The sequence below is a fragment of the Heptranchias perlo genome, chromosome 2 (assembly GCF_035084215.1).
Source record: "Heptranchias perlo isolate sHepPer1 chromosome 2, sHepPer1.hap1, whole genome shotgun sequence".
NCBI lineage: Eukaryota > Metazoa > Chordata > Chondrichthyes > Hexanchiformes > Hexanchidae > Heptranchias > Heptranchias perlo.
Window position 1 is genome coordinate 94,089,148 of NC_090326.1, and position 21,699 is coordinate 94,110,846.

General features: G+C 40.8%; 1 protein-coding gene across 2 annotated transcripts in view; it reads right to left on the reverse strand.

The window, feature by feature from the left end:
* Positions 1–5,589: 5,589 nt before the first annotated feature.
* col1a2 (collagen, type I, alpha 2) overlaps positions 5,590–21,699 on the reverse strand; it is a 50,790-nt gene continuing 34,680 nt past the window's right edge. For both annotated transcript variants that reach the window (XM_068004446.1, XM_068004438.1), the window contains exons 33-52: positions 21,183–21,236; positions 21,015–21,068; positions 18,551–18,604; positions 18,298–18,351; positions 18,088–18,195; positions 15,564–15,617; positions 15,413–15,466; positions 14,055–14,216; positions 13,833–13,940; positions 11,775–11,882; positions 11,597–11,650; positions 11,379–11,486; positions 11,212–11,265; positions 10,468–10,575; positions 10,322–10,375; positions 10,111–10,218; positions 8,279–8,528; positions 7,397–7,587; positions 7,035–7,277; positions 5,590–5,758 (exon numbers count right to left, since the gene is read on the reverse strand). In XM_068004446.1, coding sequence (XP_067860547.1) covers positions 5,612–5,758; positions 7,035–7,277; positions 7,397–7,587; positions 8,279–8,528; positions 10,111–10,218; positions 10,322–10,375; positions 10,468–10,575; positions 11,212–11,265; positions 11,379–11,486; positions 11,597–11,650; positions 11,775–11,882; positions 13,833–13,940; positions 14,055–14,216; positions 15,413–15,466; positions 15,564–15,617; positions 18,088–18,195; positions 18,298–18,351; positions 18,551–18,604; positions 21,015–21,068; positions 21,183–21,236 — 2,127 coding nt within the window. In that variant the 3' untranslated portion in view covers positions 5,590–5,611. The remainder of the gene's footprint in view (positions 5,759–7,034; positions 7,278–7,396; positions 7,588–8,278; positions 8,529–10,110; positions 10,219–10,321; positions 10,376–10,467; positions 10,576–11,211; positions 11,266–11,378; positions 11,487–11,596; positions 11,651–11,774; positions 11,883–13,832; positions 13,941–14,054; positions 14,217–15,412; positions 15,467–15,563; positions 15,618–18,087; positions 18,196–18,297; positions 18,352–18,550; positions 18,605–21,014; positions 21,069–21,182; positions 21,237–21,699) is intronic.

Sequence of the window (21,699 nt, forward strand, 5' to 3'; positions counted from 1 at the left end):
TGTGGGAGTTTCAGTTGAAGTCAGAATAGATAGTGATGCCAGGAAAGCTGATAGATAAAGAACTTAACCACGAATGTCCACATACTGCACAGCAGTGAAGTTCTGTTTTTCCAGCAATATGACAGAACAGAGATTACCGTTCAATTTCCAAATCTGCCCCAGTTCCTCTACAAAAGTAAGTATTAAGGATTTGTGAATGAGCATGAGCTCCTGTGTGATTCAACAACAACAACTTGTATTTATATAGTGCCTTTAACGTAGTAAAACATCCCGAGGCGCTTCACAGGAGCATTATCAAAGAAAATTTGACACAGAGCCACATAAGGACAGGTGAAAGAGGAAGTTTTTAAAGAGTGTGTAAAAGAGGAGAGAGGTAGAGAGGCAGAGAGGTTTAGGGAGGGAGTTCCAGAGCTTAGGGCCTAGGCAGCTGAAGGCACGGCCGCCAATGGTGGAGAAATTAAAATCGGGGATGCACAAAAGGCCAGAATTGGAGGAGTGCAGAGATCTCGGAGGGTTGTAGGGCTGGAGGAGGTTACAGAGATAGGGAGGGGCTAGGCCATGGAGGGATTTGAAAACAAGGATGAGAATTTTAAAATCAAGGCATTGCCAGATCAGGAGCCAATGTAGGTCAGCGAGCACAGGGGTGATGGATGAATGAGACTTGGTACGAGTTAGGATACAGACAGTAGAGTTTTGGATGAGCTTAAGTTTATGGAAGGTGCGAGGTGTAAGGTCGGCCTGGAGAGCATTGGACTAGTCGAGTCTAGAGGTAACAAAGGCATGAATGAGGGTTTCAGCAGCATGGCAGGGGTGGAGATGGGCGATATTACAGAGGAGGAAGTAGGCGATCTTGGTGATAGAGAGGATATGAGGTCGGAAGCTCAGCTCAGGGTCAAATAGGACGCCAAGGTTGTGAACAGTCTGGTTAAGCATCAGACAGTGTACAGGGAGAGGGATGGAGTCGGTGAAAAGGGAACGGAGTTTGTGGTGGGGACTGAACACAATGGCTTCAGTCTTCCCAACATTTAATTGGAGGAAATTTCTGCTCATCCAGTACTGGATGTCGGACAAGCTGCATGACAAATCAGAGGCTGTAGAGGGGTTGAGAGATGTAGTGGTGAGGTAGAGCTGGGTGTCATTAGCGTCCATGTGGAACCTGATGTGTTTTTGGATGATATTGCCGAGGGGCAGCATGTAGATGAGAAAGATGAGGAGGCCAAGATTAGAACCTTGGGGGACTCCAGAGGTAATGGTGTGGGAGCTGGAAGAGAAGCCATTGCAGGAGATTCTCTGGCTACGACTAGATAGGAATGGAACCAGGCGAGGTTAGTTGCATCAAATTTCTCAATGTAAACATTTGTTATAAAGTAAAAAAAGTAATTGATGAAACACTTAAATAATTGTTTTCTTTTGTCAATAACATTTACATTTATATATTAATGTACTTGCAATTAAACACTTGCCACTCGCTAATGTTTTGGGGGTTATGTTTCCACAGGGGTTCTCCTGATCTCCCACCACAACTTTGACGAAAGCCCCGGAGAAATGGCACAAATGGCGGTTTACACTGTTTCTTCGAGTTATCTGTTGCAGTTACGGTGGGCGAGCAGAAGAATCCCACGGAAATGATTACCCCGTGTCAGTTGTGTAGTTTGAATGTGCAGTGTTTATTGGCTGAGGCTTTGCTATACACTTAGGAGAACTTAGCATCACTGTGAAGAATCCCAGCTGTATATGGCTTCATATGATGTATTGCTGCCATATATCGTTTTGATTTTATTGATTTATCTCTAGCCATTTCAGTAGATGGATGAACAAAACCAATCAGCTTAAAGAAGTATAATCTATAGAATTGCTTCATAATTTTAAATGTATATATAGAGATGCTTTACAACGCACTGATGGTTCCCAGTCATCCCTTGTTACCCACTTTTATGCTTTTTAATTACTGCTTAGAAGCAACCTGGGAACAGACACTTTATGTAGCATGTTCCTTGCTGTGCCATCATGTCTACTGACAACATGAATGGGGGCAGTGGATTGTGGGCAGCACTTCTTTATTTTTGACGTCACTGGTGGCTTTCAGTCAGCAGTTCTAAAGTTTAGCAAAGGGTATTCAGGGGTGACTAAGAGACACTGGTGCTCATTTATGTCATTTAAACTGTTAGGATGAGGTGACAGTTCTGTAGACTATGGCCTCGGTTTTTACAGGGGGTGGCGGGTAGGGTACGGGGGAGCCCGGTAGCGGGTGACAAACCCGGCAAGGTCGGGGACGTGGCGGCCCTACCGATCTTAACGGCAGGGGCTCATTTGAATAATCATTTCCAGAGCCCCGGTCTGAAAATCTGGCCGGGAAGTGGGAGTGGGAATCTGGTGGCAGGAGGCTGCAGCCGGGGACCCACGGGAACAGTCCCCAGCAGTCAGTGGGAGGAGGGGATTCCCTCGCATTGTGGTGAGAGGGGCAGGCCGGGATTTCTTTTCATCGAAGATCAGGGGAATGCCAGGGCTCGGGATTCCCTAAAGATCTTGAGGATGCCAGGCTGGGAAGGCTTAAGGACTCCTTAAGGGGCATGGGGGGAGCACTTCTGCTCCACCTCTTCTGGCCAGTCTGCTCCTCCAGCTGTGTTGCTGCTGCCGGGCAGCAGACAGCGCAGGGCCCCCTCTGCATGGACCTTAAAATTAGGTAGCGGCACTGATGACATCATTGGGCCATGACTTATGAATCTGAAGAAGGCCCCTGCTTGCTTTTAGCGGAAGCTTCGTCTACAGCCCGAGTCGCCGCCGCAAATATTATGAGGGCCGGGAACGCGGCAACTTGGAGGTGGGAACTCGAATTTTAGAATTATAAGCCTCTGCCCGACTCTTTCCTGCTTGTGGTGGGTTGGGGTGGGGGGTTAAATCGGAGCCGATACTTCAAAAGAAATCCAAGACAATGATCTCAAACCAAATTAGCTGTAATAAATTCAAGTACATGACAGCATCTCAGCAAATTTTTCTTGTATAAAAAAATGACTTTATGGCTCACCTGATGTCTCAGAAGGTTTATCCGGTGAGTAGCCGAGCTATGCAGACAAAGGTCCCAGGCTCGACCCCTGGACTCTGCTTGTTTTAGCTAGAATGGTGGCATGGGCTCTACAACTGTTCTTAGTGATCCTGGTGAGGGAGGGGACAAATTGGCTAGGGTTACTACTCTTGATTATTATCCAGTGTCCCTGCTGGAAATGTGCATGCATGGACATTGCAAAGATGGGACCAGGTTGGGCTGTGACCCGCTCTGCAATCAACTAAACTGCTGACAGTCATTATCGAGGCTCAGACATGAATAATAGCCGTTTGGCAAAATACTAGAGGTGCTTGATGCTGGTATAACCATACCCCAGCAAGGATTCAATGCCTTTAGGGAAAAAAGTGAAAAAAATCTGAGATGATATAGTGGTATATTTTCCTCTGTTGACAAATCTTAGCAAAAAAGTCAGCAAGATTATAAAGTGTGGCAACTTGTTTATATTTCTGTTGACTTTTCTTGAACATTAGTGAACTGAGAAACTATAACCACTGCTCTCAGAATTTTAGATATTGGGAAGTATTTTCATGTCACAGATTTCAGTAAAGGCCTGCAACAGACCAAGGAAAAGGAATACTTTATTCTCATCTGGACTTGGAAAGAACATTTAAATGGTCTCGCAATGCAAGTGCAATAACTGTTCACTCTGTTAATAATGATTTCTTGTGTTATTCCAAAACAGTTGATGGGCAGCTGATTCCTTAATCCCATTATTTTTACAGTTACAGATAAAATGTGTAAAATCTGCTGCATAAACTGATAGTTTACTTGAAAAAAATGACTTTTAATTCTGTCTGTATGAATGCATGGCTTTTGTGCTTTTCTTAACTTGTTTACTCTGCCTTGATTAAGATTTTAATTTTAGAAATAAACTGAATGCAAGTTTTGTTTGATTACTCTCCTGTGAAGTGCCTTGAGACGTTTTACTATGTTAAAGGCGCTATATAAACGTGAGTTGTTGTTGTACCACTCAAATAAGGAAACACGGTAAGGTAGAGCGAAGTGGGAAAATTTAAATGGGTAGGAGACAAAAGGGACAAAGAGAAGGATTTTTAGAAGGTTTCTGAAGATACGAAGGCAGATGGCAAGATGAAGTGGCTGAGGGAGAAAATTCCAGAGGGCGGGAACAGACACGGATGGTGTAGTGGAACATTAGTAGTCCATTGTCATAAAATTGGAAGGTGCATGCAGGGACATAGGGAGGAAACATCATATGTGGCTGTTCTTACAACCACAAGAAAGCAAATTCTGCACATTTTCTGCGTTCCAATGAAGAAAATTGTTGTGTTGAACATGAATAATAAGCAAATTAGTTAGAATATTTCACTCTAGAAATGCTTTCTATTTGTTCAAGATACAGATGGTAATCATTCAAGTTAGCTATTGCCTTGAGTTTACATTGCCAACTCCCACTTTAGAAGATAATGTTTTATTGCACCAATTACTCTACTTTCCCTACAATTTCCAGCCAAATTACATTGTGAGTACAACAGTAAGATTACCAGTATCTCGAGTAACATGTGATATCAAACAGGTACTCGCGACAACAGGCTTTTATTACCAGTCACTGGACTCAAGATAATCTTAGGTCTCCATGTGAGAAAGGTGGCGACATCTGAACCAGCTACTCCTCTGTCAATATGGAAGGTAGAGACTAAGGGGAAATCTATTTTAAAAAGTTGTAACATGAACCACAGTCATGAAACAAGTTACTTTAGAACATTTTCATGCTTTATTTCACAATTATTAAAACATCTCACTTGTCACATATACAAAATAGGAACATTTTTAGTTTTTATTATGTTGTTTTTAGAACTGTCGCCTCCTTTTTCCATTCAGTTGGAGTGAAAGTGCATGGCTAAAAGCATGAACACCTGAAGTAATGCGATGGAAATGGCAAGGAAGGTATCCACATGTTTAATTTGGGAATAGACAAGAGGATTCCATGATAATAATCAATGGATTTTACTAAGAAATAAAACCACTGCACAACTTAATACAGCACTGGAAATGTGGTCTCACATAGTGACAGTCTCAATGATGGCACGGGACATTCAGTTAGCACCACAGTCAGTACTTCAAGTACGGTATCTGCACAATTCAATACCACTTAGCACCTTTACAAAACGACTTGAACCCCAAGTACCACAGTTAATTTTGAGAAAGAAATTATGTGTTTAATACTTTAAAATAAGTATATGAGGTAGTTTAAACCTTGGGAAGCTGTGGTTTTAAACTTCCTCTTTGAAAAATATTCAAAGACTACAGATGACACTAGTTTTCACTTTCTTTTATTTATTTTCCATTATTTGTGATTTAAACCTTTAGGGCAAGGTTTCACCTGCAATAATCTCTTGAAATTTCCAAGTTGTTGGGAACTGCATTAAAATTGCATTGAGAAAACAATGTTCCTTTTTTTGGATTTCCTACTTCTCTTTAAGCCCAGAACTTAAGCAAGTGGATGAGCAGAAGACATGGAATGAGTCAGCATTCAGTAAAAAGGAAAAGAAAAAATGCGGAGAGTATTCTAAGTTAGCTCAAGTTCATTTATTTGAAACAGACTGGGCCAATGTCCAAACCAAATTCTTGTTCAGGGCCACCAATATCCATAGGTGCAATGTCCATAAATGGCAAGCGAGATGTTTTCTGTGTTCTGTATTCAATGACTGTCTTACTCCATTCACCGGTATGTCTCTGTTACAAGTAAAACAGAATGAAGGGTTATTTTGAGGCAATGGTTTATTATTTGTTAAAAAGATAATGAAATGAAATGGGTTGTGATTGAAAAAAAAATTATTTTCCTTCTAGTTCACAAAAGGGGCGATTTTAATGCTGCCCGTCCAAGATTCCGTTCCCGTCGGTTTTGGACAAACAATTGACCAGAGGCATGCGGATAAGGCCTAGGAACTAAAATCGGCCAGACCTCAGCTGCTGAGGTCCAGGGGGGTTTGTGCTCACCTTGGCCCCTGATGTCCAATTCCCGCCCAGAGCTAAAATTGTGGCTAAAATGTCAGCTACACACTCAAAAACGAGCCTTATTTTTGGCAGAGCACCACATAATACAGTTTGATTTAATTCATATGGTTCCGTATTCACCATTCATAAAGAAATAGAAAGAGGACATGCTATTTAAAATATTCTTCCAGAAGTTACTGAGTCCTTCAATTATTGGCTGCATGCTAAAGACCTATCAAATGTTTTGAACATGTGTGTGGACAGTTCTTATTTAATGTGTGTATTGTCGGTGGTAGCAGCATCTTGTTAATATAGGCACAAGATTTACTAATCTACAGGGTTTTATATGTTATAATTTATTTTTGTGATTAGGATGCTTGGCTTTACAGGATATATTTAACAAAAATACAAAATGCATTACATTTCTTTTCACTTTACTTTATCACAGCCAATCTTTGTTAAGGCACCAAAAGCAGTTACCATGATTATAGGATTAAAAAAGCTAGAAGCAATGAGATAGTGGGAAGTAAGTAAAACTTAAGGCATGGCCTTTACTAGAGGTGATTAAATTAAGGCACAATGGATGAAAGGAACAGAAATGATAGATGGATGTAATGAGAAGGCTGGAATGTGGTTGAGATCAATGAAGAAACGAGTGTGGCTTTTTGGGCCACATTTCCTTTGTACAATTAAATTACTGAAAATAAATATTTAAATAGGAAAGAAAAATAAAAAGGTACATAATGGAAGAGAAAGAAAAGCTGTATCCTACTTTGAAAATATTTTCTAGGAATTTTGAGTTAGGAGTATTGAAGAAATATCCACCAGTAAAAAAATTCATGTCAGAGTTTACAATTTGTTTCATTGAGATCTGTGATGCTTCACTACATTGCTTCCAATTAAGAAAAAAGTGTGCGCAAGCAGATAATCCATTTGAGAATTGCAAGCTTCCTATAAAATGCACAATTAGTGTATCTGGACACGGTTAGTGTTAAAGCAAGTACCCACGACTTACCGTGCATCCGTCTTCCAGAACGCTGTAAGTGAATCTGCTGTTACCTTCAGCTCGGAGTTCAACATCATTGGAACCTAGGAGGATAACTGACTTTTTCAGGTTTCCATCCTCCTCATCCATGTATGCTACGCTGTTCTTACAATGGTAGGTGACATTCTGTGAGGCTTCATTGGAGAGGAGGTGCAGGAAGGTCAGCTGGGTACCCATAACAAATGGAGTGATGTGTTCATCATTGTAAGCGAACTAGAACAAAGAGACTCAGGATAAGATTCCAATATTTTAAATATTGTACTTTATGCTGCATAGATTGTTCGGCACGGGTACAAAATAACCTACACAATATACATCTGAGTTGGACTTACCTGGACACCATCATTGATAGTTTCACCAAACCATATGTGTTTCTTTTCTTTGGGATTCTTGTTATTCCACCAGTTCTTGCGTTCAATGATGTCTGGGTTGGCATGTACACAAGTCTCGCCAGATACAAAGTCGCAGTAAACTCTGATGGCATCCATGATACATCCTTGATTGGGATCGATCCAATAGTAAGCTAAAACAGTCAATTTAGGAAAGTACAGTGATAAGTCATACTTTCTTTTTGCCAGAGCAACTCAGGTCAGAGCTAGCTCTATATAAAAATTTACAAAGCAGATGCTCAAGTCTGAATTATAATACCTTTCATAAATGGATATAAAATTCACAGTTAGTAAACTAAAAGTTCTACCATTTAATAAAGTACAAAAATGCAAGTGTGAAATTTATTTCTGCATTAACCAGGAATGAACAAAAAAAAAATCTTTATTTGAGGAGGTAGCAGTGAGATATGGATGTATTTTACTTTATTCCAATTTCCTCATTCCAATTTTGTAGTTGCTGGCGGTCCCTTGGCATCTTGCTCAACTGACCAATTTTCACATGAGAGCTACACAATGATTGTCATCAAAGATGGAGAACATTGTGACTAAGCCTAATTATCCCTCATCTGACGTGTGCATCTTTCCAGCAGAGATTACTGAATAGCAATTAGGAATGGGAAAGTTGGCCAATTTTTCTCCTCCCCAGCCCAAGGACAGAGGCCAATTGTAACCTTTACCCCAGTGGCTGAATTAGCTCGCTCAGCACAGATCAGGGATTGACCCTGTGACCTTCCTGATCTGGATGTACCATGCTACATGATGTATTTAGTGAATTTTACTTAAAAATAACTGATGATAATGTAGTCATTTTGTGCCTGGACATACCTGACTTCCATTCTGGGTGGCTGAGTCTCAGGTCACGGCATGAACGAGCAGGGTTTTTCTTTGAGCCTTCAGGGCTGCGGATGTTCTCAATCTGATTGGTCAAAACTTTCAGTTTGGCATCAACTTCAAGATCCTTCTCTCTTACCGCAGTTGGTTGATCAGCTCTGTAATACTCGTGATCGTAACTCACTTCATATTGACCACCAGCAACACCTGGGAAGCCAGGAGGGCCGGGTGAGCCTGGAGGACCCTAAAAAAGGCAAGGTTTAGAAATTATTTGTCTATTTTCAGTTGTGACAAATTACTTGTATACTATTCTCTGTTATCATCAATTCCTCCTCACTAAGATTTTAGATGATTCTACAATTTTCATTTATTTAGAGAAATGTTGCTTTATATATTCAGAAATAAGAGCATTAAGGACTGATCAAAACTCATACTTGTCAGGTGTCTAATTACCAGCTAGTGATTATCTTACTTGGGGTGGAAAGGAGGGGGAAGAGAGGTAAGCAGGACCTCTTTGGGTCCAAGTGGCTAAAAGTTGACATGTCTGGTGATAGACGTTCAACCCTCTGTGGCTGTCTTGGTTATCAAATACATGAACCAAGCAGATCCACAGTACTCCAGGGCAGTACTGATGATTGACTATCCAGCCTAGCTCCCTGGAAGCTGGGATTCCTCCCTTTCAGGTCTTCGTTGATCCTGCAAGCTAATGACCTGTGGATAGAGTGGTCTGGCTGGATAAGCAGTTGGGAGAAGCTCAGCCCTGACAGATGCTGATTTTAGCTTGTTAAACTCCAGCAATATCCATGTGTACAACTCAGGGTTCCCACCCCTTAGCCTTGTCAACCTGTGCCTCTGGACTTAGGTAAGTGGAGTGTATCCCTATGAGAGGGAGTATGTACTCTGAATTGGGCAAACAGAAACTTTGTGTGTAGATTTCTTAGTAGTTTGATTTGCAGATTCTTAAACATGTGAGATTTCTGTGTACATCAGACACTCGGCTCACCACAAAAAATAAGAACGGTTAGTAATTTATTTGAATCTGATAAACAAATAGTAACTTGTCAATAAATTCTGTGCTTGGAAGTACTGTCCTTTGGATGAGATGTTAAACTGAGGATGTTAAAGACCCCATGGCACTACTTCAATAAGAGCAGAGTTCTCCTATTGTTCTGGCACTAATTACTGCCTCAACCAATACCATCAAAAAAAAGACTAACTTGTCATTCATCTTTTTTTTGTGGGATCTTGCTCTGTGCAAAATGGCTGCCATGCGCATTTCAAGTAATTGATTTGAGATGTTTGAGAGATTTGAGGAGAAGCAATATTAATACAAGTTTTCTTTTTCTTCGCTTAGATCGGATGTTAAAACAATCTGGTTACATGAACAATCAAAACAAAAACTATCATTTCTAATGGGGAATCTGGAGGTCATTATTGTGGGGTTTGAATATTCATTCAGATTGCATTTTTCTCTTCAATTCTTTCCCCTTACCCTCCCTGTTCTGACGGTGGGTTCTATGAGTGGTACCTTTGGTACCTCGTCAAATATCCATTCTTCTATATGGACAATAAGTGGCCACTCTTCAAATGTGAGCCTGGACAACGATTCAATGGCTATTTGATAATGAGTGCATCAGAGCCAGGCTAGATCCTGTTGTCATCCAACAGCCATGCACATGTCATTTTCCAGCAGGGATCACTGGACCTGTCTGTAGAGTTCAATGTCATATTTCACCATGCCACTGAATCACTAGGGAAGAGGCCCTTGTATTGCATATGAAAACTGGAAAAAAAATACTGTCATCAGATTATAAATTTCAACTTACGCCAGGACCCTGATCACCAGGACGTCCACGATGACCAACGGGACCAATAGGACCAGAATGTCCGGATACACCATCTTTACCAGAAGGACCAGAAGGACCAGATGGACCCTGGAAATAATGAATACAGCAGATTGTTTTACTGTTAGTGTATTTGTTCTCAATTGCAAATGACTGATCAGTAGAATTATGAAACAGATATTTCTTTACTCACCCTTGGACCAGAAGGACCAGCAGGACCATGAGAACCAGGTTCACCAGAAATACCCTATTAAGGTAAGGAAATCAATTAGGAATTTTGTCACTGAGAACAATAGAAAAAACATTAGGGGGAAATCAAGAATCATAAATATTACTTACAGAAACACCGGGAAGGCCTTGCAAGCCACCGGGTCCTCTTAATCCTTTCAATCCTCTGACACCTGGTTCACCAGTTTCACCCTTTTCTGCACGTGGACCTTGCGGGCCCTACAAAATGAACAATAGACATATTTAATGGTTGATATCATATGAAAAAGAAATAGAATAAAATTACAAAGAAAAACGAATAGACCAAGGCTCCCAGTTTGGCCCTACTTCCAGAATCAGGAGCGTCATTACAGGCCCGAGAGGCCTGCTGCTGTGGGCCTAGCTGCTAGGCTCTTGAGGGACAATCCAATCATACCTACAATAAAAAGACACTTACCCGTTAGCCCTTCTTTGCCCTGCTGCCTTGCCCCTTTAGGCCCTCCAATCTGAGGGGGATCCTGGTGCAAAGCCCACTGCCAGACTCTTGGAGTGCAATTGTAAGTGGGTATCTCTTGAAGATTAGCAGAGAAAATTGAGTTGGGAGAACTGGAATTGCTCCTTCCCATCTCATTATCATGCAAATGCTGGACATGCGACTTATTGCAGGTGCAGATCCTGCTCTGCTCCTCTGAGGAAGCCCCAGAAATCCCCTAGCAACATAAGCCCTGACATAATGGGTTCTCCGTCCCTTTTCCTCTCCCTAGCACCGAGGAAATTATCGTTCCCCAGGAAAAGGGGGGAAATATTAAAGCTTATATCATCCAACTTTTTTCTATAAATGTGAATGATATTACAGCTGCTTGAACATATACTCACAGGAAGACCTCTTGGACCCATTGGACCAACTGCACCAGTTGCACCTGTAGGTCCCTGATGTAAAAGGAAACAAAGAATTACTTTTCTTTATAAATTACAAAATGTAAAACTTAACTCTACTACCACACATCTTCTTGTTTTAAAGAAAAATAAAATTGTAAACTTACACCCTCACCACGGTTGCCAAACTTGCCAACTGGACCTGCGTGACCAGGGGCACCAGGTGGACCAACCATTCCAGGTGAGCCAGCCCTACCAACATCACCACGTTCACCCTAAATACAAGAGAGGGAAAGAAAAAAAAAGTTCATTGTTAAAGAAGCAATGTGATATTAGATCAAAAAACAATAATCTTTTTGAGGGTAGATGTTAGGACTGCACATACCTTAGGTCCAGCGAATCCAGCACGACCAGGAGGACCATCATTACCATGATTTCCCTTAAAAATAAAACAGAAAGGAGGAAAAAGGATTATGTAATGTTGTGTAGTATATTGTTTACCCATTTAGGATATCATGTACTTAATAACAGCACCGGCAATAGTGCTTTATTCGTTCACTTACATCACGACCAGCTTCACCATGTTGACCAGTCAGACCGGCAGAGCCAACTGCACCAGCTGTACCACGGGAACCAGGAGCACCTGCAGGACCTGTTGCACCAGGTAAGCCCTAGAAATAAATAACAAAGAAACATGATTTAATACAGAAGAAGAATCTTGGTGGGAATGTCTCAAAATATTTCAATAACATACAGTATTCCAGCATTCGATTCTATAGGAAAGATTCTATAGAGATTCTGCAGAGATTCTTGCTGTAGCTCCAGCAAGAAATTGGAAACTCCAGGGAAATGACATATTAAGCTGCAAACAGCTGCTTACACTGTTCCCCTGCGGGCTCTGCCAGTCCTCTGCTGGAGTTATGGTGAGAGACCAGTAGCGCCTCCGTGGACTATCAGGGCTATTGTGTCTTAAAGGTGTAAATTTTCTAAATGCCTGCCTACTGCCAATGCCTAAATACTGTAGACTAAATACTGTATAGTACTGAAAAACCTAACCCTTTATTGCTAAATTGTAGAATACTGTTTTTATTATACCTTTTAAGTACAGCTTCAAAGGCTACCAGATATGGGAAGCCCCTAGAAAATAGCGTACTGACCTTTGATAGCGAGACATTGGAGTGATTGCTGTTATTTTTACATATTTATTCCAGAATGGTTCAAAATATATAAAAATATTTGGTTCTTTTGCTGTGGATAATGGTAGTAATGGTAGCATATTTGAAATAAATGTTCTAGAAGGAGTAAACATAAAGGCTGATTCCCCATTTAGGCATTTCTGGAGAGAAACGCAGGGAGTGTTGTTCGAGAAATTGCAGGCCAGCAGCCCCCTGATTTTTCATCATTTAAACAAATGGACAGAAAATCGGGGCTGCAGGTTCATGATATCCCGACCAGGGCTACCTGCAGGTGCTGCTTCTTGCTGGAGAATCAGCCCCATATTCCCAACTTAAACATGTAACAATCAGATAATAGGTGTTCTAGCTGTACTGATTGGTCATTCCCTGCCTTAAAAGAGCAGAGCAGCGTGACCAGAAAGTGAAAGAGCAACAACCCACCCTAAAATTCCACTGTGGGTAACAACCCAACCTGGAACCAGCACCCTAAAACCACTCGCTCTGCTTGAAGAGCCTAAACCAACGATCACCTACAAAGTCACCAAAGAGTGTACAATTTTGCTAGCACACTTGAGGGGCAATTTTCCATGTTCACTTTCTTGGTGGGAATCCTCGGTTGTCGTGGACACATGAAAAAAAAAGGACTTGCATTTATATAGCACCTTTTGCATTCTGAGACTGTACCAATGTGCTTCACAAATTAATTACTTTTTGAAGTGTAGTCACTGTTGTTTTTGTAGGCAAATGTGGCAGCCACTTTGCACACAGCAACATCCTACAAACAGCAAGTGAGATAAATGACCGTATATGTTTTTTGGTGATGTTGGCTGAGAGATGAATGTTGGTCAGGACACCAGGATAGCACCAATGAAAAAGTTCCACGGGGTCTTTTACAACCACCTGAACAAGGAATGGGACATCGGTTTAATGGCACCTCTGACAGTGCAGCACTCCCTCAGTACTGCACTGAAGTATCAGCCTAGATTATGTGCACATTTCAAAAATTCAGGCTTGCACAAATTTACAATATGCTCTCCTGGTGAGCAAGACTCCTTGGTGGGAATGTAGACTCAAAAAATTACCCCTTTAATGTACAGTTGTTAAGGTATTAATATAGGAAATGCCATTTAAAAAATCGTAAACTGACTAAAAGTGATATATAATTGGAGTTTCTTGTTCTTTATTTCAAATTAATTTGTATTGTCATTGAGCATAGTGGAAATCTTTACTTCTCCAAATTTTTCCTCTCTCCTACAATCTACAGGCTTTTAAAACCCAAACTTGTTAGCACCTAATCATAGCTTCTTGATTTATCTTGTTTCCTCTCTTAGTCTTTTCAATCTTTACCTAGATTTCTGAATAATAGAAAGATTAAACAACATACACTACTTAATTTATCTGTTAACTATTTCAAAAGTTACTATGTGAAAAAAAAGTTATACTTACATTTGGACCTGAGACACCTGGGACACCATGCTCGCCTCTTGAACCTGGGAGACCAAGAAAACCTACTCCACCAAGTAAACCTGTAGGACCAGAAATGCCTGTAGGACCCTGTACAGAAATATCAACATAAGTAAAAATGTGTTTGTTGAAGGAAGTAATGAAAATTCAAAAGCTACATGTCCATAAAAATAAAATCTTTACTACAAGTTCAAAGTAACTTACAGGAGCACCTGATTCACCAGCTGGACCCTTTTCTCCAGGGAAACCGAAAGGACCAGCAGGACCTGATGCACCTGAACGACCTTGAGAACCTGAATCACCTCTTGGACCTTGTGGGCCAGGATTACCAGTTGGACCACTGGGACCTTGTGAGCCTTGAGGACCCTATGAAATCACAAATGCATTAATCACATATTTATTCTCTTGATTATACCTTCTGATATAACACATTTTCTATTGTTCCATCCCTAATAGAAAACCTATATAAAATATGCTTTTTGTGTTGCTCTCAAAACGAGTCTCAAAAGGTCTATTATATGATGTATATTCAGAACGTTAGTAAATGGAGGAACATGCATTCCAGAAAACAGACAGTCCTCTGCTATTGTATGAACTTTGATGGGACACATTCAGATAGAAGTCTCCACTGATATAATAATCTCAAAAGATAAACATCAGAGGTTCTTGCCTTCATTTTTACAATTCCTCCATTGAGACACTCTTAAATCTGCATGGTCAACTCCCTGATTATTCAACAAAAGGAATCATTCAAGCTGGGGATAAGAAACATGAAATACAAACTGCAGATGCTGGAAACATTCAGCAAATCAGACAGCATCTGTGGAGAAGGAAAGATATGGTTAATGTTTCAGGTTTAAGACCCTTCAACAGAATTCACAAAGGGTCATAAACTTGAAATGTTAACCTGATCTTCCTTTCTCCACAGATGCTGTCTGACCTGCTGAGTGTTTTTAGCGTTTTCTGTTTTTATTTTAGATTTCCTGCATCTGCAGTATTTTGCTTTTTGACAAGAAACGCGATATTGGCATCCTGCTCTTCCTTGTTTTCTTTTTCCTCCTTCCTCCATCCTGAAGCAACACCTTCCTTCTTTGTGATAATTAAGCTAGCAGTCTAGCCTAAGATTGACAAAATTCACTAGAGGTAAGTGAGTTCTATAACAAACATCTTTGTGACATTAACTCACCCCTTACTGGTTGGGAGTTGAGATACTGGCAAATTAAGTGAACACATAAGGTTGAGGATAGCTGCGAATAATGAAATATTCTATCAACTTATCTTTCCTAATTATCCTCAGATTCAATCTTTAGTAATCAAACACAGGAACACCATCCATGTATTGAGGTATAATGGATGCTAGTATTGAACTTGCACCATAAACCTTCAGTCTGGATTTGCTATTCATAGCACAGAACCCCAAAGTTATCACCGTGCAAAGAAAAAACATATTGCCCTATACACCAGACGACAGATAATATTGCTAACATTATAACTCTAGCTTCTTGAATGCTGTGCATCATAATGTCAAAGTTAATTACTAAACATAAAAAAAGAATACTTACTGCTGGGCCAGGAGCACCTGATCTACCAGCTGGACCTGGGAAACCTGTCATACCCTAGAAAATGCAAGGCAGTTGTTGAAATTAGTTATTTATATTCCAAGTCGCATTACTCAGGTTGAAATATTTGTAATACAATTATTATTCAACTTACTGGTAGACCAGAAGAACCAATAGCTCCTTGTAGACCAGGAGGTCCACCAGGGCCCTAAGGGGAGGAATGCAAATAATTATGAATATAGAATGGCTGTTGTGATTACTACTAATGCGCATGATATTTACAGATGAGTCATTTCCCGAGTGCTGCAGAGAGCACATTTTACCTGACTTTGTTGTATGTTACAAAATGATTCCCCTCATGAAGTGACCCGTAGGTATAATAGTGCAGAATCCTTGAGGTCGCATTGTTTAGCATGTAATGTTTGCATGATTGCTATTTAAATCCAATTTGTAAAATTTTGCAATATTATTGCTTTGCATATGTGGTGGATTGAATGCTGATTTTTGTAACTAGTTTGTTCAAAACAAATCAGTTTGGACATGTGAGCAATGACTTTGACAGTGTTGAAGAAACAAATGGAACTGCATTCAGCGTGCCACTCATGTTGCAACTGGCTTAGGAGGACCAGAGAAAAACAGCAGTGGGCAGCCTGTGTGGTAAGGTGGTACAGAAGGCAGAAACTCATGCATCAAGTACATTGTTCCTTGCAGAGCTACAGGGGGGTTACTCGGGAAGCTGAAGCTAGTCTGCAATGTTCTTACAGATTGCTGTCATCTGCTGAATGAAGGCTTGCAGTACACTTGGATACAGCCCTGCCAGAGACAATAAAACTCACCTGAATTTCTGTGCTCCAGGGGCATTCCAGGTAAGCACTGCTGATATATTCAATGTGAACCAATTTGCAGTGCTCAGATCCATCACAGATGTTTTATTCTGCTTTGCCAACAATTTCATTTCTTTCTCAATGCACCAACAGCACCAATGGGATAGGCCAATATATTTCCCAAGGATGCAGGAGTCACTGCATGCATGTTGTCATTTGTGCCCTTGTGCACAATGTAATGCTCCACATGGACTGCAAGGGACTTTACTGAATGAACATGCAGGGTATGCAATTTCCAGCTCAGAATTATACAAGTAAATGGTCACTTTCCAGGGAACTTGCACAACACATTCATTTTAAGCCAGTCCTCTGTATCATCGTTATTTGAAAGGAAAGGAAGACTGGAAAGTTGGTTGCGGATGTACGTTCTACAGCTCAAGGCACTTTTGCATCAACCACACACACAAGTAGAGTGTAGGTTGCTGGGTGATGGGAAATGAGGAAGAACGTTTAAATGGCCACAGCTGCAAATTTAACGGAGAGAAGGATGTTTGATCTTATGTTCCTTATTAATGAAATTTGCATTTCTGAGTGGAGGCAGCTGCATGGTGATAGTTGGGGATGTTGCCTGGCCCTTTAAACTGCTGCAGGCATTGTGATCCTGCATCAGCAACGGTTTCCTGTCCCCCTCCCAGTGACAAGCTCCCAACAACAGGAAACAGTACCACAGGGGAACCACCTAATATATTTCAATTAAGCTAACTCTGGAAAGTTCACTAGGGTCAGCGCTAAATCCAATAGGCAGGCAAAATCCTGTCCCACCACACATCTGGCAATGATTGTGGTGGAGACAAAAACCAGCCTCAAGCATCTATAGCAGTAATGCCAGCATTCAAGTGCCTACGACCTGCATCACTAAGGGCTCCACTACAGACAAAAGTATTGTTCACTTATTCCTTCCCCTGCCTGACAAACCAGCCACTTCTGTGGGATGGTGCCCTTCTGTCTTGTCGGCGATGTCCATCTGTTCTCTTGTTCCCTTTGTCAGAGCCAAGTGCCCGATTGTCCCAGTGAAATTGCTCAGGAAACAGCTGCACTGAGGTGAAATGTGCAATTTTCTAAGTGGCTGCTTAGCAGATTACAAAGGTGCTGGACAGGATTAATGCAGCTAATATTCCATTGGCTGCTCTGTTGTGTGCTCATTATAGTGCACAGAATTGTGCGCTAAATAAAGAGAGTAAAATCATGGGTTCAAAATGTGCAAAATAATGCTGAAACAAGATAAACAATGCTCATTTAACCCTTCTTTATTGCCAAAAGAGTCATTTCTAAGTTCAAATCATGAATTCTTTAAGTCATGTTAGCCTAAGGACTCCCCAAGCATGACCTGATAAATGACATGGATAAAGTATCGAGGCATGCATAAGAAAATTAAAAGTTTGTCTGGGTATCGACTTAAATCATTTGTGGCACAGTATATTGTCGATAAAATAAGTTGTGCCCCTCAACATCTCAACAATTCATTTCAATGTCAATTAGTCTTTAGGATCACAATCCCAGCTAATATTTAATTCCCACAATCATGGACATCTTAAAGATGACCAAAATGGTCCTGGATTTTGGACAGTTCAGGCAGGACTTTCTTCTTATTTACCACTGCTTTAATTACAGTAATGGAGTGGGTGGCAGCAGAAAATTGGGCAGGGACCCATTACGCCAGATCTCTGCCCATTTTTATGCCAGATGATACAAGTCTCTTTAAACCATGATCTATATGTAAAAAGAGAACTATTCTATAATGAGATGTCAATGCATTCTGATTTTACTCTAATGACTTTAGATCAGGATACTTACCGCAGGACCAGCGGGACCAGTAGCACCAGCGACTCCACCAGGACCGACCTCTCCTTTGGAACCAGCAACACCGGGCTCACCTTTAGCTCCAGGCTGTCCATCTGCACCCTATGTTGTAAGAAAAGAATAAGCAGAATAAAAAAGTAGGCCCATGTTTTTAAAGGAAATGAAAATAATTTAAATGAGGTAAAAGAAAGTTTTGAAACATACGGGTGGACCAGCAAATCCTGAAGAGCCAGCACGACCAGCTTCACCACGTTCCCCCTAGCCAGAGGAAAATCAAACCAAATAACTTTACTGTTCATGCTCCTCCTCACATAGTAGGCTGATTACTATTAATTACAACAGACTTTCAATTCATTGTATTATCAGCAATTGATAAAATATTTAGAAAAATATAAAACCAAAGAATGCAGGAACTCAGTTTAAAATCAATTTACCACTTGTTCCTTTTTTTACTTACTGGAACACCACGAGCACCAGCAGAACCAGAGTGACCAGAAGCACCAGATTCACCCTGAAGAAGAAAAATGTAAGTCAGCTGATGATGATAAGAAGAAGTTATAGAGATGAAAAATATTGTGAGAAGGGAAATGTTAATTGTGATACTGGCCTTTATATCTAAAGGACTAGAATACAATGGGGTAGAAGTTATGCTGCAGCTAAACAAAGCCCTGGTTAGACCACACCTGGAGTACTGTGTTCAGTTCTGGGCACAGCACCTTAGGAAGGATATATTGGCCTTGGAGGGAGTGCAGTGTAGGTTTACTAGAATGATACCTGGACTCCAAGGGTTAAATTACAGGAGAGATTACACAAACTAGGGTTGTATTCCTTGGAATTTAGAAGATTAAGGGGTGATTTGATTGAAGTTTTCAAGATATTAAGGGGATATTAAGAGAAACTACTTGCTCTGGTTGGTGAGTCTAGGACCAGGGGACATAGCCTAAAAATTAGAGCCAGGACTTTCAGGAGTGAAGTTAGGAAACACTTCTACATGCAAAGGGTGGCAGAAGTTTGGAACTCTCTTCCACAAATGGCAGTTGATGCTAGCTCAATTGTTAATTTTAAATCTGAAATTGATAGATTTTTGTTAACTTAAGGAATATGGGGCTAAGGTGGGTATATGGAGTTAGGTCACAGATCAGCCATGATCTCACTGAATGGTGGAACAGGCTAAATAGTCCACTCCTGTTCCTATGTTCCCATGCTCCTACTAATGAGAACAATGGTGATATTTATGTTGGTAATAAAATGAGAATGACAGATTTAGTGGCATTAATAGAAATAACAGTAATTTTGATAATTGTGTGGAGTCTGTAATAGTTCTGTTATCATTGGTGATAAAGAGCCTGACATTCCTCAGTTCACAAGAACAGGTATGAAGCACGTTTTTTTCAGACTTTGAACAGGCCAATTACTGAAATCACTGTAGCTCACAACAGGCATGGTTTTCATGTGACCCCTTTCATTGGGCAAGAGGCAAGTGGAGGGATTCCGCCGCACACTCGCCCGATGAAAGTAGTCGGAGGCCCAAACCATTTTCATGGTTGTGCCTCATTACCATATTCCTGGTGAGCTGCCCCATGCTTGCTGATTGGAGGGAGGAGGAAATCCTGCAGCTTTTCCGTGGAGCAGATGGGGTCAAGTTAAGTTAATGGGGGGGGGGGGGGGGTGGAGGTGGAGGGGGGAGGGCGGGGAAGTGATCCTGGGGGAGGGCCGTGAAGGGTCAGGCATCAGACTGGTCAATTTTAGTGGGGCTCCTCTTGGCCCCACACAGATTGCTAAAAACCCTACCTGTCCCATTTTGTAGCAGCCTCCAGCAGTCCCCTTAAGGACCATTGGTTAGGCTGCTCTACACCCAATGTCACTATTTACCACTTTTACTAATGATGCTGTTACACTGCCAGGCCATCTCACACTGCTTCAGGTTTGCACTAATTGCAGCATGAAGCTACATTTTAAAAGTGCCTACGCAGTCCATTGGGTCTCTTGGCAACTTTTAAGACTCTGTAAGGAATCTTCCTAATGTTAGGATAACGTGGATGCTCCCATTGCTCTCTTTGAACCTTAAAGGAGTAATTTTCCAACTTTGTACTGCTGAAGGGGAGCCTTGCCCTTTGGGAGCTCATACCGGAAATTCAGGCACGCACTGCACATAGTTTTCCGATCATTTAAATGAAATGTCAAAAAATCATGTGCAGCATGCCGGATTTTCAATAATCTTTGGCAGCGGGTGAGACTCTCGGTTAACAGCACAAAGTTGGAAAAATTGCAGACACCAGCAACAAGTTCTAACGGTGGCAAAGTGACAGAATTCCCTGTAGTTATAGTGATTGTTTGATATGTTGATGAATAGTATAAAATATCATGATAATCGCAATACAAGAACTGCAGTGGTCCATTACACAGCTGTTGTGTCATGGCGATGCCCTTTGAATACCAGAGAGAATAATCAGAATTTCATCCATGTTGGCATGGAAAGAGTTCAAACATACTGCCTCTATTCATAGCATATAATGGTTTTGATTTTGATATTAACGTTGGAAGTACTGAGATTGAGAGAAGAAAATGTAACATTAATAACTGTTCTGGCTGATGATCTCAATCACTGTTCTCACCATTAATTCATTGCACAGGCAGCTGTTTATTGCTAAGTAAACACAGGCTCCTCAATTGTCTGTTAATAGTTATTCTATCAATGACAAAAATAATACCAATGGCAATGCTACAGCAATTAACATAAGGATAAAAGGTTGTTAATAAAGGCATTGGTGTCTGGAGCTGAAATCATCATATTGGTGAGAAGAACATTTGATCTCATAAAAACTTATGGTAAAGCAACTATCCCGACTGGAAGTTATGTGTCAACTTGAGAAAAAAAATTGTCACAGTGAGTGAACTATAAGAAGCTTCCACAAACTTACCCTATCACCAGGAGGGCCACTGGGACCAGGAGGACCACCAGGACCAGGAGCACCCTATAAAATAGGAGTATGGAAATGTTAAGATAAAGGTTATATTGGTGTTCACTTACAGATACAGCAGTATTAAAAGTTTACCTTTAATGCAGCAAATAATTATGGAACACATACCCGTGGGCCATCCATGCCTGTATTTCCTTGAGCACCGGCTGCACCACGTTCACCCTATAGAAACATGCATAATGAGGTAGACTGAATATAGGATAGTGTAAAAATATGATAACACATGGTTGTTTCTTAATATCTCTATGCATTCTTCAAAGCATTACTTTCAAAACTGCTAATAGTTTTATACTTTCGTAGAATACAAATTGCTCTGGCCATGAGCTAAAGTTGCTCTTTTTTTACACTTCCACCATAATACATCCTTTAAATTGTTAAAAAAATCCATACTAAATGATAGAACCATAGAATGAGCTATAATTATAATGTTCCTAATATGAAGCATAGGACATATGATACTGAGTGAGTTTCAACAGTTTTTATTTAGATTGGTAGATAGCACACTGTGTAGCAGTGGTGTACTGTATTTCAGAGAGAAGGGAAAAACATGCATGACCACTCTAGCTCTACAGAAGCCTACACTACAGATCAGCTACGAAGCTAGGGGCCCTTAAAAAAGGGAAAA